The sequence below is a fragment of the Cavia porcellus genome, unplaced genomic scaffold (genome assembly GCF_034190915.1).
Source record: "Cavia porcellus strain 051 isolate PalLab524CR breed Dunkin Hartley unplaced genomic scaffold, mCavPor4.1 scaffold_17, whole genome shotgun sequence".
Lineage (NCBI taxonomy): Eukaryota > Metazoa > Chordata > Mammalia > Rodentia > Caviidae > Cavia > Cavia porcellus.
The window spans coordinates 5,855,792-5,878,293 of record NW_026947500.1 but is presented as its reverse complement, the minus strand read 5'-3'; the positions used below and the strand labels follow the sequence as shown (position 1 = coordinate 5,878,293).

General features: G+C 34.1%; 1 protein-coding gene across 1 annotated transcript in view; it reads left to right on the top strand.

The window, feature by feature from the left end:
- The window catches only part of Spata16 (spermatogenesis associated 16), a 232,622-nt gene that overhangs the window by 55,760 nt on the left and 154,360 nt on the right, over window positions 1-22,502 (top strand). The window contains exon 3 of the mRNA XM_003467560.2: window positions 18,094-18,239. Coding sequence (XP_003467608.1) covers window positions 18,094-18,239 — 146 coding nt within the window. The remainder of the gene's footprint in view (window positions 1-18,093; window positions 18,240-22,502) is intronic.

The window sequence follows — 22,502 nt, the reverse complement described above, 5'->3', positions numbered from 1 at the left end:
CATGACCCAGAGACAGACATTGATACTGTATAGTGCTATATAGTATAGTACGGGACATATTTATACTAAGTAAATTCATTATTATTTATCTAAACTACCTAAATTATTTATTCAAAATTCAATTTTAACTAGGCAGTGTGTGTTTTTGTCTGCCAAATCTGGTCACCCTGTTACATCTCCTACCCTAATAGGCATGTTTTCTTTTGTATACACCTCCACTAGCAATCCTATACATTTAAAAAATAGGGAAATACTAAAACCATATTTGGGGAATAATTCTTCTCAGAAAATTGGTAACATTTTGCCACCTGTGCACTAGGTAAAAAAATTTTGTCTCATTCCTTTACTGATTGCTAGGATGTTAATGAATAAAATCGTGGTTTTTAGTTTACATTTTTAAATGGTTTGGAAGTTAAAAGTTCAATGTGTAATAACTGTTAAATCACTACATACAAAGTATTTCAATTCACTTTGACCAGGAGTGATGATGGAATGTCTTTACTCAAATGTAAATAAAAGATAAAAGTTTTCAACTAAAGTATTGCAAAGAAAAGAGAGTACATTCATATAAAAAAGGAACATATTACTTGTACTTCCTCTACTTGTATTAGTTTATTTTCGATTGTATGAAGCTTAATAAGAAGAGCTTAGTTGGCTCATAGATTTGCAAATTGAGAGTCCAGACCCATGGACGACCTCACCTGCTCTGTCTCTGGTGAGGGTCCGTGGCAGGGTCACAACATGCTGAAGAAACACAGTATTCAAACCGTATGACTAAAGCTTTTTTTTTTTTTTACAAGTGTAAGAAATAATTTTTTAGCTCTATAAACCAAAAACTGCTATTTTAACCATGATCGGGAAGTTTTGTGCTTTGGAATGGGATTAGATTTTTATTCTTTCATTAATTTAAAAAATTTTAACTGAAAGTCTCATGTTGGTTCCATTTTTTATTTATTCTCACCATAATATTGTCAGCCATGCACTCCTTGAAACTAGAAATGATTTCAAGTCATAATGAGGACTGCATATAAGATATTTGTGACTTGTCAAGCTCACAAGAAATAGAGAATTGCATCTGAACTTCTGCCCTATCTATATCAACTCACTGTCAATTTTTGGACAGTATCATATTTCAGACAGTCACTTTATAAATTTAGGCACCTGGAGAAATTCTTTAGCAAACTATAACGTTTTCTGGGTGAATTGACAGAGACATTAACAATAAAGACATTTTTAGATATAACATGTAGGAGAGGTTGCAAAAATGGTTTTGCACTGCAGACTTTTCCAAGTCCTTATAATTAGAATGACCATAAATGATGGCAAATAAAGGTCTGAAGATTTTCTTTTGCTAATGTGCACCTTCTTTTCTTCTGCTCATAATTGCCAAAGAGTAGTGCAGAGACGAACATAAAGATTAGGCAAAGAGAAAGACGCTGCGTCTGCTCTTTGCATGTTTGGGAAATGACGTGGCATCGAAGATCACTAGAAGCCAAAGGCAGCTCTGCAATACTAATTAGGGAACCCAATTCTACTTCTGGCTTGTTCTGATATCGCTTGTTGGCAGTAACTAACACAGTGTGCAAATTTGACAATTGAGAGGTCAGTGTTTGATATCATCTCTCTTTCCTGGTCACTCAATATCAGTGCCATTTTGAGTGTTATTTTCACAACTGAAAATGATTTTACTGACCAAAATCCTTCAGGTATTATTCACGGTAAATGTAAGTTCGTAGCAACTGATACCTGAATTAATGTGAATTTCTTTTTGTTTCAGTCTTTGATTATACTAAGTCTGCTTATATACATTTTTATCTAAGAAGTTTGTTTTTTAAAAGTATGCTGATCTTTTAACTCATTTTTACTCAATTCATTTGTTCATTTAATTTTGGCATGACTAAAAAAGGTATATTCCTATAGTAATATGTATATATTTGCTAGGTAGAAGCCAGTACGTAGGAGTCTGGTATTTTAAAATGTAATGATTTAAGAGCATGCCTTCTGGGCTCTGAGCTATGCAAGTCTGAACAGAAATTCAGTTATTTACTATAGCTTTGTGACCTTGAAGAAGTTATTTAAACTGCCTAAGCCTAAGTCTTATCATCTATAAAATGAAAATAAATACTATATTAGTACTTATCTCCTACAATAGTGGAGGTAAAAGGCTTAGAATAATTAACTGCATATGTAAATATTCAATAAATACTTGCTATTATCATCACTATAAAACATATTTTCATTAAGTTTGTACTGCAGCTCACCATAGAAATATTTTAATTATCACATATCCTCCTAGGTTTTCTTCCCTCACACATTACTAGACAAAATATTAAGATAGAAAGTTTCTTTCCTTTGTATATAGTTTTCTCCTGGGGCTGCTGCTTATCATAAGCAAATAGACAAACAGGAAATTAGAAGTGGTGTCTCCATGTTAACCTACATTTTCCAAGCAAGGTCAGTAAAGAACCACATCCTATGTGTCCGAGTAAATCTTGTCCTCACTTTCAGAAATGGAAAACATTTCCACAGAGCTTTTGAGAGACTCTGATAGGAAGGTATTAGTTCATGAGAGAGAAAGGAATGGTTCTCTCCTTTATGCAGGAGGACTGAGAGCCATGAAAGTAAGTTATCACCTGTTCTCACATCCCTTAAAATCCTGATTAGTTCTCTAGCAAAAGTACTCCTTTTTTGTTATTTCTCACCACCAGCTCTGGGAAACAGTACATAGATTTTTACACCAAGACTTCAAAGATTGTGCTTTAAATAGTCTTTTTTCTTCATATGAAGAAATGATTTGTATGTACTGTAGGAACTCAGTTTTCTCTGTATAATTTATAAATATTACTTTAAATACTCTTTCAGGAATTCAAATCCTCTTAATATTGCTCTCACTATTCAGATCATCTTACTATTCAGATCCTCTTTTTTTCTAAAGTATTTAAATTTGAAAGTAATGCTTTTGTTTCTAAGCTTTTATCCCCTCCTACTATTTTTCAAAGTCACATAGGTGAGATTAAACAACAAACCTTGTGAATAAAATATTTCAGAAAATTATAGAAATGGAAAATGTATTGAATTAAAATCAGGAATGTTATTTTTAACTTCTCCCTCAGCTATTTTTAAGCTATGTAACCTTGGACAGATCATGAGGCAGTTCAGAATCTAGTTTTATTACCCACAAAATAGAAGTCAATAGAGCCTCATAGAGCTTCAGCAAAGAAAAAACATGAGAATGTACATACAAATGTTATAAAAATTCCTAAGCTCCAGTCACATACATTTAATAATATAGGATTAACTGTTCAGCTGCTCTAAAGGCTTTGTTGTGTTTTATAATAGGAGGCCACACACGTGCTTTCTGACCATGTTAGGAGTCACAGAAGTCCGCGGCAGCCAGGGCATCACACACCACACAGTCTCCTTTTCCTTTCTGGGTATAGTGACAAGAGAGAGATTATGTAAAAACGTGCTCACACTTTGCCTGAAAGACTAGGGAATAATGTTCTTTTATCCTATTTTTAAGAGAAAACACTTTTAGAAAGTCATAATATTAACTAATATATTCCCATCATCTACATAATATAATATATTCTTCAAACTTTTTATTAACCCTGAGTGGCCATAAAATCTCAGCTGTTTAAATGGTTTTTTCAGATTTATAGCATACCATAAAAATTTTAGGTGTAAAAAAATATTTTTATGCTGAACTAAAACTGTCCCAGGCTCATGGAAATTTTATTTTTAAGAAAAGAAAACCTGATACGATGGTGCATGCCTATAATCTCAGCACTCTAGGAAGTTGAGACAGGAAGATCACAAGTTCAACCATGGCCTGGGCAACTTAGCAAATTAGCAAGACTGTCTTTCAAAAGTTAGAAAAAGGGGCTGGAGATTTAGCTCAGCAGGCATAAGCGCCTGCCTGGCAGGGTCAAGGTCATGAATTTGATCCCCCACCCCCCAAAAAAAAGATTTAAAAAAAAAAAGAAAGAAAAGAACACACTACTATCTCCTCCTAAAAAAAAAATTCAGTACAACATAAATCAAGATCTTAAACATATATTCCACTAGTAAAGGTTTTCCTAATGTAAGAGGATGGATCATATAACCTGAGAACTCCATTCTTTCTTTGTCTAGAATTAAAAATACCTTGGCAGTGACAAACGTTAATTTCTAGGATTCTTTATGTGTACAAACATATCTGAATTGTTCAGAAAGGGAAATTTCATAAGATGTGGTGCGTGCCTCAATTAGACTAACTTAAAAGTAACATGGTTAACTTGAAATAGAGTATGCCAACTTTTATCAAAAATATACTTAATCATCTTGTAATAAGATGCATTAAACCTACTTTTTCCCCTTTTCAAATTCTTTCTAGAAACATTTGTTTGAAAATTGGAGTTTTAACCAGATGCCAGCCCCATTTAAACTAAGTGGTAAGGAGAAAAAAATTGCCGTAGAAAAACATGTTCCAAAATGAATTATAGAAAACTCTAGGCCCTCGAGATGCTCTTTAAATAAATAAATAAGTAAATAAATCATGAACTTGTTGCAAGAAGAGAACCAAATAAGTTAATATACATTGTATACCACCTCTCAAATATTTGTGACATACTTTAATATGCTAAGTAGTTTTAATAGCCTACAGTCAAGCTTATTATAGTTTATTCGATCTTTGAAACAGTGACCATTTCCTGTCATATCAAGGTCACATCCCTTCCATGAGAAGTATTTCATTGGTATCACATTTTGATAACCTTCTTGATATCTTAAAGAACATAGTTTCAGAATTCCTTTTGTCTTGAAGGTACTCATGAACTAAAAGAAAATAAAGAACAGGATATGTAAAAACCCACATTCTCCCTTCATATGAGAGTATGTGGGTGAAAATTTGGCAAATAGACTTCCGGGAGAACATGGCGGACAGATAACAGCAACTACGGAGGCTCTCTGAAAGACTCGGCTCAGAAGCCAGGAATGGTGCGGACTAAGGAGACATAAGCAGGTGGAGATATGCTCTGCTGACTCAGGAGCGAACTGGGCTGAGAGAAACCAACTTGGAATGCAGTCTTGGTACTAAAACAGGAACAGAAAAGCCTCGGTGTGGAGGCTGGACCCCGCGCCATTGTAAGCCGCAATTTGGGTTTCCCGCCGCGCGGCGGCTGGCTGCCTCCACAGCGGCTCGGCAAGGAGAGACGCGCAGAAGCTCTGAGAACGGCAATCTGCGAACGGCAGGGAGGCGTGCACTGACTTGTGGTGAGGTGAGTGAGAGAAACTGACACTCTACCACAGTTTGACTCCAGCAGAGGACTTTCTGGGCCCGAGCAGTCCTGCGGGAGCAGGGCACGGTGGCAACTCCAGCCACACATCCGCCTCTCGGGCAGGATTGGTGAAAAGTGCCTGGCCTGCGTGACGCTGCCGGCGGACCTGGTAGGCTGTCCCAACCCAGATCCCAGAGCCTGACGGTGGCCGGGAGGGGAGACGCGTAGGCTGCCTGGTCCTTAACTCCCTGGTGCGCAGCGGTGAGCGGGAACACCTAACGGGTGCAATTCGATCAGGCTGTGGCTGACTGGGAGAGAAGCTGGGCCTCTTATATAAGCTTGCATATATAAGGAACAGAGAAGAAGAGGCAGCATGGGAAGAGGCAGCAACAAGAAAGGCTCCTCGGCCCCCAATTCTGAGAAACAGGCAATAGCAGACACCGCACCAATACACATAAGGCACCATATAGAGAGCCTCATAGACCAATTCAGGAATGAAGTTATCAACGACCTGAAGCTAGAAGTATGCAGAATAGTTAGAGAAATGCTAAGTACCACCCAAGAAAAAACAGGTGGTGGAATGGAAGAACAGAAAAAAAGGGGAGAATTGTTTGATGGAGAAAACAGAGAAAGCATAGAATACGTGAAGCAGGTTCAAAGGGACTACCAAGATACTAAGAAGTCTATCGAAGACTGGCATAACAGCTTGAAAAAAACTAAGGACAGACTATCTGAACTGGAGGGCAGACTTGTAATATGGGAGAATGAAATGAAAAACTTCTTAAAAATAACAAAGAAACAAACAGCAATAATACAAAGACAAGAAGATGATAAGAGGATCCATAACTTAAGGATTAAGAACATAAAAGAAGAAGTAGGGACACAAACAAGTGAACTACAAAAGCTACTCACAGAAATAATCCAGGAGAATTTTCCTAATTTAGCAAAAGGTAAAGATACTCAGATGTACGAGGCATACAGGACCCCAGCTACCTACAACCCTAACAGAGAAACACCCAGGCATATAATAATAAAAATTCCAGAAATTCAATACAAGAACAGAATATTAAAAGCTGCCAGAGACAAGAAACAGACCACTTACAAGGGAACACCCATCAGAATTACAGCAGATTTCTCTGCACAAACCATCAAATCACGAAGAGCATGGGGGGAAATAATTCAAGCTTTGAAAGATAATAATCTCCAGCCAAGATTGAGATATCCTGCACAACTGTCCCTGGAAATTGATGGAAAAACAAGGTGCTTTCAGGATAAAGAGGAACTGGGGGAATTTGCAACCACCAATTCAACCCTACAGAAAGTATTGCAGGATATTCTAAAAAAAGAAAAATACAAAGAACCCAGAAATGGTGGCGGGGAGGCCACAACGAATGGAGCAGAGAACAAAATGAAGAAGACAAACTGACAGCCACTGACAGAAAAAGAGCTCAACAGAAATGAGACAGAGAAGATTGGATGATAGGACAGCTATTTTAGAGAAAATGACATCTTAATAGGTAATACTGATTTAGTATCATCTTGTTTTGAAGTCTCATCTAGCTTTTGTTCTTCTGTCTCCAATGGTCTAAACAGGTTATATCTTATTGGATTTTATTATGTACGATAGTATAAGCAAAAACCTTTTAAAGACAAGGAGATTATACAGAAACCATTGTTCATTTTCTGTTAGTCAATTCTAAATACTCTGTAATGCTGTCATTCTCTTAAATGGTTTTACATTGTTTTGATATACTTAATGCTACAGTATATGAAGTTGTACTCAAGGATTCAAGGAAAGAGTCAATATGGTAACTACTTTTAGGTCGGAATTATCTGGTGGTGAAACACTATTCTGCTTAAATGGTTATGTTTTGATCTGCACTGTTTCGTTGTTATGCCCTCTTTTATCTCAATCTCCACTCCATTATTTACTTTTTTATCTTTATCCTTTTAATTAAAGGAAAAAAATAGCAGGATATATTATAGTAACCCACTTTGACTTTTCATTACCTTGATTTAAAGCCCTGTATTACTCTCACCATCTGGTTTTTAACTGATGTTCCCCTATTCTGTTTTGCTGGATAGTATCAGGTTCGAAAGTTTAGGCATCAGCTGTGAAGATAATGAGATTCATTATGACGCCCATTCTTGTTGACTTTTATCTACTTTTGAAGACCTACAATGTCTCCAATGTTTTGGTTTTGTTGGTTTTGTTCTTTACTGTTTTGTTCAATTGTATTATAACTAATGATATAGGCAATTCTATTAGAGATAGCGGGAGGCATTATGGTAACCATTGTTGATCACCTTGTATTATGTTTTTACATTATTATGTCCACCCTTTTGACTTGACCGATTCTGTTCTGTTATGTCACATTTGGTTTTACTCTCTTCCAAAAAAGTAATAAGAACCATGGGAGCAATGAAACCCAAAATGTGTAATAGTCATGGTACAAAAGAGAGGAAAAGAAAGTCCTCCAAACTATATAACTGCATGTATATTTAAGTGTATAAGATAGAAAATGATATCACAGAGTTTTATTGGATCATTGAACAGAACTGTTTGCAGTATCATTGATGGAATGTCCACTTTACAAGCTTTAATTTTATGACTTGAACAATTATTTCTAAGATGACAATATGTAATCCATTAACTAGTGATTTCCTACTGTTCATTTTTTTTCTGTAAATCTGTATAACTTGTACCCTTTCCCTGCTTTTTTTTATTCTTTTCTCCTTAAATGAAATTAAAAAAAAAAAAAAAGAAAATTTCGCAAATACACCCTTACAAATTTTTCCAGTTGTATAGATGAGCTTATTGGTTCTAATTTTTCACAACTCCTCTCCCTGCAAAGTCATAATACTGCTCATCTGTTCCTGGGTTGTTCTCAGGTTGTGACTTCAGGCATGGCCTTAATTGCTGGGGTATTAGTGAACCTGAAATTTGCAAAGCATTTAATGTGCTCACACAATTGTTATAATCTCTGGTCCTTCAGCCTTTTCCACGAGAAGAATATGTCTCATGGAAGATACCTATGTGCCATGACAAGTCGTAGTTGTCTTGGAGTTAACTTCCATCTGACTGCCAAGCCTCAGCCCCGATTGGCGACCTTGAGCCAACCTGTAGATATGTGGACAAGACTGAGTTTTGTTTTATGACAGTTAATTCGAGAGTGGTTTATTTTGCAATGTTTTCATGGTGATTGCTGACCATGAATATCACAATACAGGGCATTTGTTCCAAAATTATTAAGACTGTCATAAATGTCTCTAAGTAGAAGAAAAGATGAGAGTTAAATAAAGTTATGGTATCACAGAATATTGAATTTGTAGAGTAGTGTATTTTTAAAATTCCTTTAATTCTTCAGCTCTTAGAAGCTATGTTCTGATAAAAGCGTATAACTTTTGATGTTTTACTTGCCTTAGTAGAGTTATTCTAATATTTCTAAGGAAAATTTCTTTCACTTACATTTTAAAAATGAGGATATGTAAGACACCTAATTAATAGATATATAATTAGAAAAACAGTAGATCTACAATTTGTACATTAAGACAAAGGATCCCACAAAATTTCAATTATTATTAAATTTTTTTAAAATATAAATTTTCATTTTACTAATATTCAGCAAAGGGGAGGAAGTTTATCAGAAAATTCTCTGCCTTAGGAGCCAGTAGTCCTGTAATAAAAGCCACCAGCTCACCAGCCAGCTCTCTGCCACTAACTAACACCTCTATCACTGATCTTGACTAGAACCATCTATTTTTTCTCCTGTAGCACCTTCTCTGTCTCTGTCTCTGTCTCTGTCTCTCTCTCTCTCTCTCTCTCTCTCTCTCTCTCTCTCTCTGTCTATGTCTCTTCCCTCCACTTCCATATGGTCTTGTATCTTGTGCTTCTTGAAATACACAATTCTATTTTCTCAACAAAATGGGTGCGGATAAGAATCAAGTCATTAATCTTACCTGATTATCTGGTTATTCAATAAATTTTGACCTATTTTCCTGCCTATTCTACATCCTACTAGTTCCCTAACTGTAGTCCAATAATGAATGAGATAGAGATAGCTAGAGATAGAAATAAAAATGTAGGCATTTTAAATGTGAAAGCAGTGTTAATGATAGCTGTTGGGATTCTGTGAGTTGAAAAAAAGCATTATGTTTCACCTAAGGTATTAAGGATTTAGGTAAGACAACAGACCTAGACTGGAATCATCTCTCTAGTGCTTACTGTCTCTTAAGTTAGTCCTCTCTCTTAAACCCCATTTTATCATCAGAAAATAAGGAGTAACAATATTTAATAAGAAACCATCTATAAAAGACCTTATACAAAAAGACTTAGCACAGTGCCAAACACATACCTCTCTACAAATTCTATTATAATTATTGTACAATATATGCACTTAATATATTTACTTTACAGTACAAATATCTAACTTAAAACAAGCATGCTATTAACATTGTTTTTATTTTAAAATCACCAGTTTGTTGAGTTAAAATGTAGGAGTGGAAAGGAAGATTTATTGTATTAATTCATCTCAGTCTTGCCACGTTTCTAATCTGCTTTACACATTAGAGAGCTGAAGTTTAGGGGTTTCCCTAAAAATACCCTGAAGGTTAATGTATATCATCTACATGCTTCAGAGCATAAGCAAATTACTGGCTGGTCAAATCAAGGTGAAGCCTAGTGGAATGAACCCACTGTGGCCACACCTCAATTTTAAGGCTACCTGGGAAAAAGAAAAAGGCTGAAGTGAAGCTATTTTAACAAATAGGAGTAGGAGTGATTAATTACTTTTACTGTCATTCAACAGCTTGTCACCCAGGGAGTAACCTCATTTCCCATAAATTTAATAGAGGTCACATCACAGCCTACTTATCTGAGAAGCGTTGCTCCTGAAACCCTGATGGTACTTTTAAGTCCACTGATGTGTGAACATAATTCTCTTCATCTCTTAGCCCTACATACTTTGTCTCTCCTGGGGAGACACTTGGGTAGATCTATGTGGCACCATGTGGAAAGTTACAAGTGACAAGCTCTTTGATTCATTCCTCTTTCATTAAAACCAGTGGGTGTTATTCTACAAGATAGAACTTCTTTCCACTCTGTTAGGGGAGTATGAAAGTATATTTATTGAAATTCACAACCATTAGTCATAAGACTTATGCAGACTTGAACATTCAGTTTGGTGTCTAAAAAGAAATTGAAAAGATCCCATCAAGGAATTTGCAGTTTAAAATGAAGGCTAATTCCTCCATATGCGTTAATCTACACAAAGAGACAAAAATGCAGGATAACTTAAAAGAGTTATCAGACACCAGCTGGAATTTTCAAACCCCAAAGTATAAGAAAGAACAGGTGGTTAAAAGTAAATCTTCATCGTAGCTCAATGGCATAGCGCCTGCCTGGCAAGCACTAGGTCGTGAGTTCGATCTCTGGTACCAAAAAAACCCCAAATAAACAAAGCAAGTAAATCTGCACCTATACATGTGGAATGCCCAATTCAAAGACTAAAAAACATGGTTTCTGTCACATGAGGAGCCCAAAGAATAAATAAAAGGCAAAATAAAAGATAGAAAAATAGGAAATATGGAGAGAAATCTTTTTCAAAAGGGCAGGAGATCCAGAGATGGAGGGAGAGAAGAGGAAGGAGAGTGAAAGGGATTAAGACACCTGAACCATTTGCCACATGGGTAAAAGCAATTTTCTGAAGGTGTTCAATTCTGTAGGATGAGAAAAGCAGAACATGCCAAAATACCAGGTTCCCATGACTAAATCTATCTTATTAACAACAAAAATGAGTGAGAATTTAAAAGACTAATGTAAAAAAATTAAGTAGATAACCCATAACTGATGAAATATAAATGACAGCCATGTTTCTGAATGGCCTAGACTTACAAATAACAAGGAAAGTCACTGATAATATTTTAAATAGTAGAGAGCCCATACATACCTTCTTATTTAGCTTACGTAAAACATAAAAACAAAAGCAATGGAATTTTTAAGTAAAATAGAAACAAGTCTCCATATATTTATGTATGAAACTAAGATAAACTAAATATTCAATAACATTAATAAAACAAGTAAAGCAAGAGCAAAATAATAAAAACTACAATTAATGAATTGGAAAGAATAAGATAATCATCTGAGAATGTGTTATTCTTACTCAAGGCAGAATATAAAAATCCTGGCAATTCTTGCTAAGAAATAAACATAGTAAACAAAACTGCATACTCCTGAGAATAAACAGGAGGATGATACCATGAAAATCCAGGCATTTAAAATATTCCAAGAATATTGTGTTCTCTACAGTGACAATATATTTTTAAATCTGGATGAAATCAGTAATTACATAGCAAAAGAAAAATTAACAAAGTTAATACAAAACCTTGTAATCTGAGCAGAACAATAATTAAAAGAGCTAAAAGAAGTTTAGTTCATAATTTTTTCAATCATTTATTTCAAAATGTTCCAGAGAATTGAAAAAGATGGAAATCTTCCCAGTACTCTTAAAAAGTTAGCTTAAGGCCAATCCCAAAACATGGCAAACATTACTCATAATAAATTACATGTTGGGAAAAATCGAATTACACATATACTAAATGAAACTAAATCAATAAAACCAGAATGGCCTAATTTTAAAATGAATAAAATTTATGAACAAGTAAAATACACATACACATTGCCAATAAATATGAGGTGGAGATAGTCACGTATGTAAAGTGAGCTGCCACTTTTGCCCATTCGATTAGCAAAGAGTAAATCGATTAAAAAGTCATTGAAACCTAGTGTGGGTGAGGTAGACAATAAAGAACTTCTCAGTAACAGTGTAAGATTTTCCTAGAGAGCACAGTCCGGTGTATATTCTGAAGTGGAGGGGGGGGAATTGGATTATATAACCTGACTCAGCAATTTCAATGTGCAAGAATGCATTATGTAATAATTTGGAAACGTTTAAACACGGGACAAGATATGTACAGTACAAACTGATATACATTAGTTATGCCACAGAAATTTCAGCGTCGTAAGAGAAATTTTTACTGCAGAAACAATTAAATTGGACTTTCACAAAATTACACAAACATTTAAAATAGTGATATCTCTTTACTAATGTGGAAATGGTCACAGTATTTTAAAAGAAAACAAGATTTATGTATCACTATGAGTAGTACTAATATCACCTTTGTAAATGGGTGGAGATAAATAGATATATCTAATATGCCGATATGGATACATGCACATTCATAACACATATCCACACTAATAGCTAACAGTGGCCACTTCAGTAGAACAATTTCTCAATCATCTAAATTTCTAATACTTTAATACATTTATTTTTGTTTATCTGAGGTGAAAAATCAGTCTGAGTTTTTGTCCTAATCTGTTGTGATTCTGTACTTTATTAAATAAATTTTAAATGAATGCATAATATGTGCATATTTGCTTAAGGGCTTGCCATATTGTTTTCACAGTGGCTATACCATTTTGCATTTCTGGTAGCAATACATGCGTGATTAGTTTTCTCAGCATTTAGCCTCTGATATAGCTTGGCCTTTATCATAGGGGTGCAGTGATATCTCACTGTACTCTGGGGGGGATTGTTTGTTGTTTTATGCAGCTTATGCAGATCTCAAACTGCACACTTCTAATGACAAATGATATCTAACATCTTTTTATGTGCTTATTTTCTATCTGCTAGCCTTTTGATGAAATGCCTGTGTCTTCTATTCAAGTTAGATTAATTTGTTCTTCTTTTAATTTTGAACTTTAACTCCATTGCAGTCAGAGAATTTTCTAAGAAGGATTCCAATTTTTCAGTTTGTTGAGATTTAGTTTGAGACAGGATATTACATAGGCAATTTTCCCATGGGTACCCCAGAAAAATGTGCATTCTGCTATCGTCAGGCAAAAGGTTTTTTATATAGGTCCATGTGCATTGTGCCCATTACATCCTGTTCGTTGATTATGTTGCTCAGCTCCATACTTTCGCCAGTGTTTCTGTCATTTGATGAGAGAAAAATATTGAATTCCTTAAATGTAGCTGAAATGAGTTGATTTTAATTAGCATATCCTAATTTTTCAGTCAAAGGACATGACAAAGCGTCAAATATACAAAAGCATAAAAATATACTGAGAAACAGATCAAGAATTAGTAAAATAAACCAGACACACAATTTTAAATATTTCATGATTTCTCTTATATGAGAAGTCCAAAGTATTTAAAATGCAAAATAAAAAATAGGTAATAGGAAGCAGGGAAACAGATCTTTTGCAAAAGAGAAGGGGACCAACAGATGGAAAGGAAAAGGTCGGGGAAAGTGGATGAAAAAGAATTAAAATGTGTTAGGACACATACCAACTCCTCACAATGAATATAATCATTATGTACAGCAAACGTGTACTGAAAAAAAGAACTAATGAATTATATGGAGGTAGGGTTGTTGGTAACTTTTTTTTTCATCTTTAGACCTTTTTGAAACTTCCAAAATCAACATAAAAATCTTGCACTGGGGATTTAGCTCATCGGCGTAAGTGCCTGCCTTGCAAGTGTGTGGTCGTGAGTTCGATCCTTGGTACCGATAAAAAAGAAAAAGACAAAAAAAAAAAATCTTAAACCATCATGACTGACTGATGATATATCTATTTACAAATATTTGTTCAAACAGTGCCACATTTATCAAGATTTGTTGTGCTCTCCTATATTTCTAGACATTCCTCAAAATAATTCCCCAGGATTATCCTGGGCAAACACTCATAGTAATAATGAGGGAGTACCTACTAGCAGGATAAGTCTTGGTAAGAACAATCATATGTAAAGAAAATGCTCAGAGGAAATTTTTTAGAGTGTGACTACTATATGACATTTAATATTGATTACTTTATTCTTGAGTCTTGTTATTTTTATTTGCATTTTTTAAACAAACTTGGAAATTGTAATTTTTGAAAATACACATAATACCTGTTATTTAAATGAACTTGGAGAAACCTAAGACAGTGTGCATTAATATCATTACAACAAAGTACATTGTTTTCAGAAAATGATCACATATTTTGTAATATATATTGTCTTATTAATGTCTGAATTGTCATTTTAAAAATCTATACTTACAGAGCTTTGGGGTTTGTATGTTTGTTTGTTTTGTCTTTTTAAGACAGGGTTTCGCTACACAGTTCAGGCTGATCTTGCACTCACTCTGTAGCCTACACTGATCTAAAATTCATAGTGATCCTCCTGCCTCAGCCTCCTAAATGTTGGGAATATAGGCGTGTGCACAGCATTTATAAGAGTTTTAACTGTTTTTATTCCTAAATATTTTGCTTTTAGTATGTCCACACTTCATTCAAAAATAGTTTAAAGTTCCTTTTGAAATAAAAGAACACCTAATATTATTTTTCACACTCAGAGTCTTCTTACTGGTCTTCTTCTTCTATTTCAGGTAGTTTTCCCCTTAGCTCCCTGCTAGAGATTTTCACCAAAGATTTGAAGAGTATATTTTTAGACAAGCAAAGGTTGGACACAGTCACTCTAACTACACTGAAACCAATTCAAACCACATTAAAGTCTATCTTCTGGAGAATTAACTTTGCAGTCTGTAACAATGAGTGCATTAAAACTTAAAACTTCGTAAAAATCCTACAATGTTTCTTGACAGTCTGATGATAGTGTTCTGTCTATACAGACCTATATTATTACCTTTTCATTTAACTTCAACTCATTTTATATCAGTTCACCTTACTTCCCAGTGGACTTCAAAAACTATACTCCTTTGGAAGATAACAAATAAAACAATCTTTGATAAAATCAGTGAAGTCCTCAATTTTACGCTATATGATTGATACAGATTACCACACGTGCACAAGCCTTCTCAGCAAGCTGCCTGTTTTGCCATTTTAATCCAAGCTGAAAAATGATCCTTGCCTTTCCCTGGTGTTTCATAATTTGAATTCATAAAATATTCTCATTTGTGTATTAAGACTGATCATTATTATTCCTTTTCTATCCTCGAGTCTCATAGAAGTAGAGACTTCTGCAGACATTAGAAGATGTAGCATTTGTTCTCTACTTCTCTCAGTGTTCACAGACTGACTTTTCAGTATCACAGAACCCGAAGGGTGGCTTCCTCTGTCAGGAAAGATCTGAATGTCCTCGTGGAAGTAACTCCCTGACTGCTCTCTGAATGACCTACAAAGTCATCTCGTAAAAAGTGGCTCGTTCAGTCTAGCAGATCAGAAACTAACAGGGACAGAAAGAAACAAAGAACATACATAAAGTGGAGCTTATTTTGTATGAAGATTTTATGTAAAGAATAATTTGTGTATTTAAGACTTGGGGAAGTGCTGATCTCATTTAAGAGATACAACTGGGAAGTGTACAATTTTAGTGCTTTGATGCATGGATAAAGCTGTATAGTTGTGTTCATTTTGTTTTTCATTGTTTTGTGCTTTGTAGTTATGACATGCAATTTATTTTCTGAAAGACTGTCCAGGCAGTTCTGGGTGCTGTGAGATGAGGTTGGTATAAGGCAGGATATGCTGTCTTAGGCAGCCATTTATAAACTACAATATTTTCTAAAATTATATTTTAAGGTCTGTTTATAGCCACATTGACATTTCTGGAGTGAGACTCTCAGAAATAATTACTAGCTGTGTGTTAAATATTTCATCTGTTCTATCACCAGTCTCGCTGAGTATTCTCCACACCGCATCCAACAGCACTGACCAAGGTCATGCCCTTTTGTCTTCCACAAAGTCTTTGCTATTCTTCTTTTCTTTTTTTTAAATAATTGAGAAAATGTTTTGTAATACTTTTCCTAAGTATTAGGAAAAGAAATTATCATAAAAGAAAAAAGCATGAATAAATGTTGACACTGTTCTGAAGAGTAATTTGGGGATTAAACCCCTATACTTGTTCATGAGTTATTACCAGAAAAAGCATTAATAGGTTGTGTACCTAAACAGTTACTATAATTATGAAGAAAGAGATTAACATGCTAATGGAAATATGAAAGGAATAGAGAATAGATAGTCACATATAGTTAAAATAACATTTATGAAAAAGCCCAATTAATTCATATTGAAATATGAAGGCAACAATTTTCATCTGGAAAGTGGTTATAGATGTTCAATAAATATTTATTTACTTAACATTTTTTGGCCATCAAACTGGGAAAGGGTTTTAAAAAAACAATGTAAATCTACAACATTGACAAAATCTTCAGAGAAAATATAGTAGCATTAGTTGACTATCAATTCAAACTATACACGGTTATCTAGATTCTGTATTTTTATAGTTTATATTTTTGGATAAAACTCAAATATCCAAATTGCATTTTTGAAAAATTGGAATTGACAATAGTGTTAATGTAAATGGCAAGCCAGTTTTAAGTAGTAATCTATAAAAGAAAAGTCTTGAACTACATCACTTAAAAAACAATTTAAACTTATTTGTATAAAATAGACAGCAGCATTAAATATTCCTATCTCCAATGAGAGTGTCCCCCCAGTATTTAAAGTGTTAGACAGGGGAGTGAACATTTAAATTTTAAAAAACTCTTACAGTGAAAGACACATTGGCATCGACACCCCTCAAAATACGTACTCTTGGTTCAAACTGACTTGTCCCACCATTCTTGGCACTTTCTGAAGCAGCTCTGGAAGTCCTCTTTCTTGAGTATCTTTAATTGCACTATTATTAAATGAAAGTCTACCTTTCATGATCATTTTGACTTTAAAGCGTAAGTAGAAGCTGCATGGACCACATCCTGTGAGCACGGTGCCAGCAGATACACTATAATACCTCCACCAGCCCGCCTTGGTGTTAGATTGTTTTCAGCTGTAGCACTCATCACCTTTTTGATCACACAAAAGGATTTTCAGAACACTTTCAGAAATGAGCAAGAATGATGAGATAAATGTGTTGAAGGCCAGGGAGAGTTATTTTGGTGAGAGTTAATGCCAATGTGTCTTTTACTGAAATAATTATGTTTTTTAAATTTAAAATTTCACTAAACCTTTCAGTCACTCTTTATATATATAAATGAAGCACGGAGGAGCAAAGAAGCTCCTCTGACTGGGGTCAAAGGACAAGGTGGGATTTCGCCTTCTCATCAGGTTTAATTACGAAGAACAGCAAAAAACTTTGAAGGGAAAAGAAAAGTGCTGACCCACTGTTGTCATATTATTGAGGCTTCTTAATGTCTGAGTTTCTCTCCCAAAATTAATTATTTCTTCCTCTATAGTTTATCTATGTTGCCCAGAAACCACTGACTTCCTGGAATTTTTATTAAGAATTCCACATTCTTGCCATGTTTTTTAGATACTGTGGCCTCTGCCAATAAGTCCTAATAAATTTTCACTTCTTTTCTTTCAATAACATCCTAAAGAATGTGATTCAGACTCAAATTAATCACCGATCATGTTAATGGCTCCTAGGAGTTTACTTCCGATACCGCTTATTATATTAAATCAAACTTGATAGTTTGCTAGATCATTGCTCAGCTGGGTTTTCATAAAAGCATTGGTATTTAACATGATTTACGCCTAGTTTTCTGTTAATATCTTTTGCTTATCATGTGCTTTATCTTAAAAACAGTCATTCTTAGAAAATGACACTCCTTTAAAATCTATCATACTTTAAAATATTTTATAGGAAACACTTTACAGTAAAATGCGTCACTTTATATTATATAGGATAATAGCAAGCAGGAACATTTTAATGTACAAAGTATTAATATTTTGCTTCTAGTTTCAAAATATGCATACATATGTATGTTTTGCTTATTTAAAAGCATATTATATGGCAAAATTATTTGGAAATTTAATGCATTGTATGTCTTTAAGCTTTGCAGCAAAGGGGCGGCTCTAGGAAAACCCTTCGATGCACCTGCTGACCATATAGCAGCCATAGCAAGTTTCATTGAGACAAAGCTCGTCACCTGCTACCTACGAATGAGGAAGCCTGACCTTGCCCTGAATCATGCCCACAGGTAAAATAAAATACTACCAATCGCGTAAGCAATGGTACTAAAAACGTACAACCCAGGCACCAGGAGGCTACTCTCTGAGCTTGTCTGGTCACCTTCCCTTTCATTTTTTTTTAAATTTTATTTAAGGAGAAAAGAAAAAAAAAGCAGAGAAAGGGTACAAGTTATACAGATTTACAGAAAAAAAAAATGAACAGTAGGAAATCACTAGTTAATGGATTACATATTGTCATTTTAGAAATAATTGTTTAAGTCACAAAATTAAAGCTTGTAAAGTGGACATTCCATCAATGATACTGCAAACAGTTCTGTTCAATGATCCAATAAAACTCTGTGATATCATTTTCTATCTTATACACTTAAATATACATGCAGTTATATAGTTTAGAGCACTTTCTTTTCCTCTCTTTTGTACTATGACTATTACACATTTTGGGTTTCATTGTTCCCACGGTTCTTATTACTTTTTGGAAGAGAGTAAAACCAAATGTAACATAACAGAACAGAATCGGTCAAGTCAAAAGGGTGGACATAATAGATAATGTAAAAACATAATACAAGGTGATCAACAATGGTTACCATAATGCCTCCCGCTATCTCTAATAGAATTGCCTATATCGTTAGTTATAATACAATTGAACAAAACAGTAAAGAATAAAACCGACAAAACCAAATCATTAGCAAAACAAATTATATATTGCTTGATTTAGTTAAAACTAAACAATCATGGAGATAAGCAATTATTTTAAAACCTAAGAATAAATAGACACGTAAGCAACAATTATGAATAGTATTCATTCATATTGTGGGATAAAATTAAAAGACAGGCAACTGGCAGAGGAGGGAGAAAGGAAGGTGAGGAAAGGACTCGGTGTGTAAGGCTAACAGGGTTCCAAAGCTGCAGAAGAGATGTGGAAAGATATAAAGGAACTAGAAATATACTAACAATAATAGACTTGAGGCAAGACCTGAAAGTTGTGGCTCATCTTGTGATAACATAACTGATTCAAAGGATGTTAGGATCCCTTGGGCAGCTTTCCAAAGGTGTGAAATATTTTTATCTGTATTCTTAGACATTTCTTTTTCGTATTTATAACCTTCTGAAGAATTCTATATCACTACATTACAATGTGGGAGATTTCTAGAATTCTGTGGGTTACCTGGCCTCTCTTTCCTTCTATAATAATGTACCTGTCTGGGTACATTATTATACAAAGATCGTTTTCTCATCAGTAGCAATCAGTTTTAATCTACAGCAAATATAATTTGATTATGCTATGCTTTTTCCAATAATGCTTGTCTTAAAATTATACTTTTATCCTTCCCAACCTGACTTAGTGAAATTTACCTAGAGCTTTGGCGTTACCCATTTTTTATCTCATATCCTTGTATTTCCTTTAGGTAGAAGAAGCAAAACTAATATTGAAATGAGACCAAAATACCTGGTTTATTAATAGACTCTGAGAAACACAATAAACAATTATAGTAAGACCCATTAGTGAATAACTTGCCAACATGTAAAAAGCCATTTATAAACCCACCTGGATAGGACGTTAAAGTTCTGCCCAAGACTGCGTTGCCCTAACCATGGCCATGATGACATCAAGAATCTACAGGCAACAAAACTTCTTCGAAATTCATAGGTAACTTAAAAGCAATTCACCTGCTTAAGTAAACTACAGAATCTAAAAGCATTTCCCTTTGGAACCAGAAGAAACTCTGCCTTCTATCCATTCAGGAATTCTTTATACAACCATAGTTTCTGAATCAATGTCAGGATATACAGTCTGCCAAAGAATTTTGTTCCATTTATATTTGAAAGAAGTCAGTGTTAAAAAGGAACATACATTTAAGTATGTCAAAATTATTATCCTGTCTGGGCTACTTGGTTGACTTGACAGTACAATGGGAAAAATAATCAATATTTAGACTAGCCCAGAAAAATCTATAGAAATGCATTAACAATAATAAATTGATGTACTAGAAAAAATTACAGATTACCTTTTCCATGACTTTCATCACACATCAAAGGGCCACCAACATGGCCTGCATTGTAAGAAAAATATCTCCTGGATATCAGAATGGTTTGATGCTTTTTAAAATCATATTTAATATAATATTTCAAGTCTGGCTTTTAGTATTTATTCTATAATGTATAGAATTTATAATATATGTAATGTGTACATAATATACATGCAGATTATTTATAAATGTCAAATTTTAAAAATACACTAAAAACAAAAATATTTCAAATGGTATGACCATGTCAAAATTCAATCAAGTTTCTTAAAAATAAATAATAGGAAAAATGATTAGAAATTTCACTACAATTTAAACTTAAGAGGAATAAAATACTACACTTCCTGAGGATGCAAGAATCAGCTTTGATGTGTTCAATGTTTAGAATGAGAAAAGAATTCAATTATAAACTAAGAGTGTAAAAGATTTTTTAGGACCTTCCTGTGTGTGCTTGCAAGGCCATGTCAGTCAAGCTGAAGACGCCACAGGTGTCACCGGTGAACAAAGGGCTCCTGGTCCATGCCGTGTTTATCCCCTAGCACCGTGCCAGAGGAGTAGAGTGGGATTCACAGCTATAGCCTGCGCTGCAGAGGTTGGAATGTAGGCAACGTCTTTGTTTCTATACTTCTTTTGAGGGCTGGAACACAACCTGGTAGCTTGGTGATAAAGCGGAAGTCTAGCAAATGTGAAGCCTTGGGTTTGATCCCCAGCATGGGAAAAAAATAAACAAATAAAAAGCTAAGAAAAGAACTAAACAAACAAATACAAACAAGAACTAGAAAATTACTTAGAGGAAAAAATAATAAGGAATAGTAATAATAGTAATATGATCCTCTCAAAAAATTCTGTTAGGATTAATTTTTATGTACTTTTTTTATACCATAAAACAACTTTTGCTTCTGTTGAAAATAAGTGAGAAATGCAAATCAATAGAGGTTAAACAGTCAATTTATACAATTAATAATGCACCAAGACACATCAATCATTTTCCTGAGCTTGTCATAGCTCAAAACTGCAGAAGTTGGCACACATATTTTTAATATTAAATCATCTCAAAAAATCCAGATTTAACAAATAAAGTTTGAACTATAAGCAATGCATATTTCATAAAATAAGTTAATTAATCAAGATATTTGGTCTATAAATACTTTACAACCATTAGTTATGCACTGAATACAGAATTACGCTTTTGTATTATTAACACATTGATAGTTGCTACTAATCATGGATCAAAATTAAAATATTCCTTTTTTGCATTTATTTGCATTTGCTGATGCATCCTTTCTTTAATTTTATGTAAATGTGAAGTCTACTGCATATCTTTAGGAGACTTCTTAACACAATAATTAACTTAAAAACCACCATGTAGTTTTGCTTCTGATAAGAACAAAGGCATATTGTTTTGTCATGTAGAAAACTACAGGAATCACAACATTATGGTTTTAAGATCAACAAAGTTACCATTTATAATTAATTAGCTATGTATCACCAAAAGGCTTTATAAAAATCAATTATTAAAAATATTGTTTCTCTTTTTATTATAATAAATCCAATATCACAAATATGGGTAGAGGTTTTACTTCACCCAAAAGTGCTCCCCAGATTCTCCACTCTGATATGAACTCAGCTCATTTCATCTAGCTAGTGCCACTGTTGCTCTAAGACTGATTCCTATTTACAGCTATCTTGTCAACAACAGAAATTCTGATATAACTCATTTCCTACCATGTAATATTTCAATACACATAAATGTAAAGATTTTAATGCTACATAATACATTTTGCATATTCCCCACCTTTACTTTTTGTATGTGGCAGAATTTTTTTGCCACAGGTGGCAGGGAAGATGAAGTCTAAAGTTTCAAAAATGTGGAAATTCTCCTTTTTTCACCATTGTTTTATAATAGGGTGGCAATTATATAATTTATTCATTTAGCAAATATTTTTTAATTCCCCTAGCCTGTTCCTATGCTAGGCAATGGGGAGACAGTTAAGAAATACCTGGAATTATATATCAGAAGAAGTAGTAAACAAAATGGAAAAATATATAGATACTAGTAAATATATGAGATAAATAATATGCAATAAATTCTGTGAAGGAAATTGCACAATTTCAGGGTACAGAGGCAGCATAGTATGTGAAGAGCAAGTCTGAAATCTGACTGCCTAGAATCAAGTCTGACTCTCCCACTCACTAGTTGATCTGAATTTAATTTTCTCTAAGATTAGATTATAATAGTTGTAGTAC